Below are 6,000 nucleotides of genomic sequence, written 5' to 3' on the forward strand. Positions count from 1 at the left end.
TGTCTGTATCTGTCTGTCTGTCACTCATTTCTTTGCCTGAAGAAGAGTTTGTGGCTGGATACATCAGTACATTGCTTCATTTTTTCATGTAAGTTGACTCATACCAAGATTCTTTGACTTTACCTTTAACGGATAAGCTACAAGCTTCTTTTCACTCACTCAGGTAGTGATGTGCCACTGGTAGTGATGTGAAAAACTCTTTGTCATACTGAACAGTCCTCTGATCTTGATATTGATGGACTGTTATTCACTGAATGTGAATATTCATTATGTATTATTTGAAGATTGTACATGCACAAAAAGACATGCATGCACCCATGCACACTGGCCTATTGTAATAATGAATCCAGACATTGCTGTCATGTTCTACCTGTCTCTGTCCCTCTTTGTTTCCAACACGTGTTGATCAGACATTGCTGTCATGTTCTACCTGTCTCTGTCCCTCTTTGTTTCCAACACGTGTTGATCAGACACTGCTGTCATGTTCTACCTGTCTCTGTCCCTCTCTTTGTTTCCAACACGTGTTCAGACACTGCTGTCATGTTCTACCTGTCTCTGTCCCTCTTTGTTTCCAACACGTGTTGATCAGACACTGCTGTCATGTTCTACCTGTCTCTGTCCCTCTTTGTTTCCAACACGTGTTGATCAGACACTGCTGTCATGTTCTACCTGTCTCTGTCCCTCTTTGTTTCCAACACGTGTTGATCAGACATTGCTGTCATGTTCTACCTATCTCTGTCCCTCTCTTTGTTTCCAACACGTGTTGATCAGACACTGCTGTCATGTTCTACCTGTCTCTGTCCCCATCTCTTGCTGTTTTTGTGTTTCAAACACAGGTTCATTGAATTTCACACCATAGAGTTCTGCGGGCCACTTCAACCTTTTGTAACCAGCCATTGAAAAATGGCAGTGTGCTTGATGACAGTGTGTGACTGTGGGAGAGAGAGAGAGAATTGGGAGGGGGTGGGGTGGGGGGGTGGGGGTGTTGATCACCATGTGGTCATGAGTGGTTCATTTTACTGTTGAAACCATTCATGACACAGCTGTCACTTTGCTGTTGAAACCATGACACAGCTGTCACTTTGCTGTTGAAACCATTGATGACACAGCTGTCACTTTGCTGTTGAAACCATGACACAGCTGTCACTTTGCTGTTGAAACCATGACACAGCTGTCACTTTGCTGTTGAAACCACTGATGACACAGCTGTCACTTTGCTGTTGAAACCATTGATGACACAGCTGTCACTTTGCTGTTGAAACCATGACACAGCTGTCACTTTGCTGTTGAAACCACTGATGACACAGCTGTCACTTTGCTGTTGAAACCATTGATGACACAGCTGTCACTTTGCTGTTGAAACCATGACACAGCTGTCACTTTGCTGTTGAAACCACTGATGACACAGCTGTCACTTTGCTGTTGAAACCATGACACAGCTGTCACTTTGCTGTTGAAACCACTGATGACACAGCTGTCACTTTGCTGTTGAAACCACTGATGACACAGCTGTCACTTTGCTGTTGGCCCAGCTGTCAGCTTGTGTTCCTTCAGTGATCAGGATGACCTGGTTTGGTGGGTCCACAGCAAGAAAGTTCCAGCTATTGGGATCGATGTTGAGGTCTTTGAGGGACACTTTGAGGCAGCCTTTGAAATGTTTCTTCTGGCCCCTAACTGCACACTTGCCCTGGCTCAGCCCATCTGACGTGGGCTTTCTGAAGCAGGCTATAGGCACTGTGGATGCTGGCCCCTAGAAGGACCTGTGTCTGGGACTCTGTCCTGCCATCATGTGTGGAGGCAGCTCTATGAGGTGGAAGTGGTTGAGCTGTTTGGTGTGTGTGTGCTGTAGACTGTCCAGGTCTTGCTGGCACAGAGAAGGCTGGTGTGTGCTATCCTTTTTTTCTTCTTCCCCAAAGTGGTTGGTTATTTGCATTTGATTAACAAATATTTGTACCTCGCCAACAAACCTGGAGGAATGTGGGGAACAGTTGGTTGTGTGGCATCCTGACGACTCTGTACAGATTTGAGGGAGAAGAACAATCTGCTGCAGTGTGATGATGATGAAGAGGGTGGTTTTTTCAATTATATATGTGTGTGTGTGTGTGTGTGTATGTGTATGTCCATGTATGTATGCATATGTGTGTGTATATATATATATATATTTTTTTTTAATTTATTTTATTTTTTTAAATTCTTTTATCTATTTATTTAATCATTATCATTATTTATTTTATATATTTAAAAAAAATTTTATTTCAATTTTTTTATATATTTTTTTTTCACTTATTTTACTTCCTTGTTAACCTTTCCCGTACGTCGCCTAAAATTTTGCGCGCCGTACGTCGTGGGTGTGCAGAAACCCATGGTTTCTAAGAAGGAATGACCCCTCGCTGTACGTCGTGGGTGTGCAGGCACCCATGGTTTCTGTGTACGAACAAACCCTTCGCTGTACGTCGTGGGTGTGCAGGCACCCATGGTTTCTGTGTACGAACTAACCCTTCGCTGTACGTCGTGGGTGTGCAGGCACCCATGGTTTCACTGAAGAAATAAGACCTTGCCGTACGTCGTGGGTGCACAGTAACCCACACCTGTCCGTAAAGCAAATTTGACTTTTCTTCAGCAGACTTGCATGCGCAGTTTCCACTTGTGCGTGTAGGCTATTTACTCCAGTGCTTGACCAGGGGCATTGTGAATAAGTTTTGCCCGTGAGAAGAGAGTGTTGTTTTCTCTACTTTGAACAGATTAGGATAAGAATAAAATTTCTATATCAACTATCTTTCTTTTTTCTTTTTTTTTAGCCAAAGTCGGGTTTTCTCTACTTTGAACAGATTAGGATAAGAATAAAATTTCTATATCAACTAGATTTTAGATCAATTGATTTCAGACTTACATAAATATCCAGTTCTTAGAAAGGCACTTTAATTCCAACTAGATAAAAAGCTATCAATCAGTTGCTCCCGATCATTCTCTACAAGAAAAACAGTTCATTCAATATTGTTGAAGATATCTAGTGCAATAAATATTGTTTTCTGAAATTAGTTACAACTTTAGAGTAAAACTTGCCGCAGACTTGAAACGGGATACGATCAACAAAAGACAAGGTCACTCTGATCTCTCTCTGTAGCGAGCCCAAGTGACGTCACGTCGACAACGCGTGGCGCGCAAGCTTTGCATGGGTGGCTCCACACCCACGACGTGCAAGGTTTTTTCTTTGGGAGTATGGGTGTCGTCACACCCACGACGTACTGGGACATTGATTAATAACTTCTTTGTTTATGTATAAAAGAAAATAATGTTCAGTGGATATGTAGTAAACTATATTATGGACAAAGTCATGAAATTATGTGGAAGTGGCTTCAATATTACTCGAGTTACAGAGCAAAAACACTCGTCTGGGTGATTTCACACCCACGACGTACGGGAAACACAGTCTCTTCCACCCCCTTCCCCCACTCCTGCCCTCTCACCCCCCTGCCCATCTTCCCTCACCCTTTCTTTCCCTCATACATTCACACTGACAGGTCTACTCACCCTGCTTTGTGTCCTTTCCTGTGACTTCTCATCACTTTCCTTTCCTGAACTTTACTCTCTCTTCCTCTCCCTCTCTGTCTGTCACTCACTCATTTCATTTGCCTGAAGAAGAGCTTGTGGCTCGATACGTCGCCTCTTTTATCCCAAGTAAGTCGACTTTTACCAAGATTTTTTTAGTCTACCTCCCACTGAAGAGGGTGGTTGTGTGGCATCCTGACGACTCTGTACAGATTTGAGGGAGAAGAACAATCTGCTGCAGTGTGATAAAGATGAAGAGGGTACACTGATGTGTCTGTTCTTCACCATGACTTTTATTCATTCCGTGTTATTGTTCACCATGACTTTTATTCATTCCCCGTTCTTGTTCACCATGACTTTTATTCATTCCGTGTTACTGTTCACCATGACTTTTATTCATTCCGTGTTACTGTTCACCATGACTTTTATTCATTCCGTGTTACTGTTCACCATTACTTTTATTCATTCCGTGTTATTGTTCACCATTACTTTTATTCATTCCGTGTTATTGTTCACCATGACTTTTATTCATTCCCTGTTATTGTTCACCATTACTTTTATTCATTCCGTGTTATTGTTCACCATTACTTTTATTCATTCCGTGTTACTGTTCACCATTACTTTTATTCATTCCGTGTTATTGTTCACCATTACTTTTATTCATTCCGTGTTACTGTTCACCATTACTTTTATCCATTCCGTGTTATTGTTCACCATTACTTTTATTCATTCCGTGTTATTGTTTCAGATTCTCTGGTCTGAGGATCAGATCATGAGCAGTGAAGCTGAACTGTGGTTTCTTTTACCTGTGATGTCTTTCTCTTGTTATGTCATTTGTGTAGTTGTAGTTAGGTCATGGTGTCTGATGCTGTATTTTTTGTTTATTTATGGATGATTGTTTTGTCTTTATATTTTGAGATTGAATGGGTTAGGGGCAATCATTTTACTTTTCAGCAACACACTGACAGCAGAACATTGCTAGCTTCTGTCAGGACTGTCCACTAAACATGTGTTTTGTTTTTTTCTCTTTTCAGATGCTCCACAGGAAAACGTGGCTGTGGCTGTTGACGAGGACCAACCACTGACGTCGCCCACGTCCTCCACAGGCATGCAGCCCACCACCACCACCACCCCCACCCCTGTTGGTCCCCCACCCACCACCAGCAGCAGCAGTCCTGTGGCCCCCACTCTGTCCGTGCCCTCGGTGACCACGTTCAACATCACGCCGCGCCCCAACGTGTCCATCCCCCCGATGTCCCCCAAGTTCAAGACCGAGGACCTGCCGCCGGACACCAAGCCTGAGGACCGAGCGCGGCTGACAGAGCGCCACATCCTGGAGCGAGTGCCGCCCACAGAAAAAAAGAAGCACCCCAGCAAGCGCTGCAAGGTCTGCCTGCGTCGCTCGGGCTACTCCCGCGGGGGGCCGGCCCGCAAACACCCAAAGGAGTCGGTGTACTACTGTCCGCAGTGCCCCTCCAAGCCGGGCCTGTGCTGCTACCCCTGCTACTACGTCTACCACTCCAAGCTCAACTACTGGGAGGGGGACGAGGCCGAGGAGGGGGACACAGGCGGAGGTGGGGGTGGGCTGCGAGGGGGGAGGTTCATGGATGACGGAGGGTCCGGGGGGTTCCTGGGGAGGGACCTGGACCTTGCGTCCACGTCTGGCTACGGCTACAGCCAGGCGGCCCACGTCATCGGCCAGGCCATGCAGATGGACAGCGGGGGGCTGTACGGGGCCGGGGTCATCGACGTCGACACTGACCAGGACCACAAGTTCTGTCCCCTGCCTGTGTATGGGGAGTCTCTGTATGGGCCGGGGGGGCAGTAGTCCTGTTTATGGGGAGTCTCTGTGCATGCTGGGGGGTGGGGGGGGGGGCAGTAGTCCTGTTTATGGGGAGGGAGTCTCTGTACATGCCGGGGGGGCAGTAGTCCTGTTTATGGGGAGGGAGTCTCTGTACATGCTGCGGGGGGGGGGGGGGGGGGGGGGGGGAGGGGGGCAGTAGTCCTGTTTATGGGGAGGGAGTCTCTGTACATGCTGGGGGGGGGGGGGGGCAGTAGTCCTGTTTATGGGGAGGGAGTCTCTGTACATTCTGGGGGGAGGGGGGGAGGGGGCAGTAGTCCTGTTTATGGGGAGGGAGTCTCTGTACATGCCGGGGGGGCAGTAGTCCTGTTTATGGGGAGGGAGTCTCTGTACATGCCGGGGGGGCAGTTGTCCTGTTTATGGGGAGCCTCTTTACATGCTGGGGGGGGGGGGGGGGGCAGTAGTCCTGTTTATGGGGAGCTTCTGTACATGCTGGGGGGGGGGGGGGGGGGGGCAGTAGTCCTGTTTATGGGGAGTCTCTTTACATGCTGGGGAGGGGGGGGGGGGGGCAGTAGTCCTGTTTATGGGGAGTCTCTGTACATGCCGGGGGGGGGGGGGGCAGTAGTCCTGTTTATGGGGAGTCTCTTTAC

General features: G+C 47.2%; 1 protein-coding gene across 2 annotated transcripts in view; it reads left to right on the plus strand.

The window, feature by feature from the left end:
• Window positions 1–5,410, plus strand: part of LOC143296310 (uncharacterized) — an 86,446-nt gene extending 81,036 nt beyond the window's left edge. The window contains exon 4 of one of the 2 annotated variants that reach the window (XM_076608171.1): window positions 4,584–5,410. In XM_076608171.1, the coding sequence (XP_076464286.1) occupies window positions 4,584–5,377 (794 nt within the window). In that variant the 3' untranslated portion in view covers window positions 5,378–5,410. The remainder of the gene's footprint in view (window positions 1–4,583) is intronic. The other variant, XM_076608180.1, reaches the window with a different exon arrangement.
• Window positions 5,411–6,000: the final 590 nt, after the last annotated feature.

This window comes from Babylonia areolata, chromosome 2, assembly GCF_041734735.1.
Source record: "Babylonia areolata isolate BAREFJ2019XMU chromosome 2, ASM4173473v1, whole genome shotgun sequence".
Lineage (NCBI taxonomy): Eukaryota > Metazoa > Mollusca > Gastropoda > Neogastropoda > Buccinidae > Babylonia > Babylonia areolata.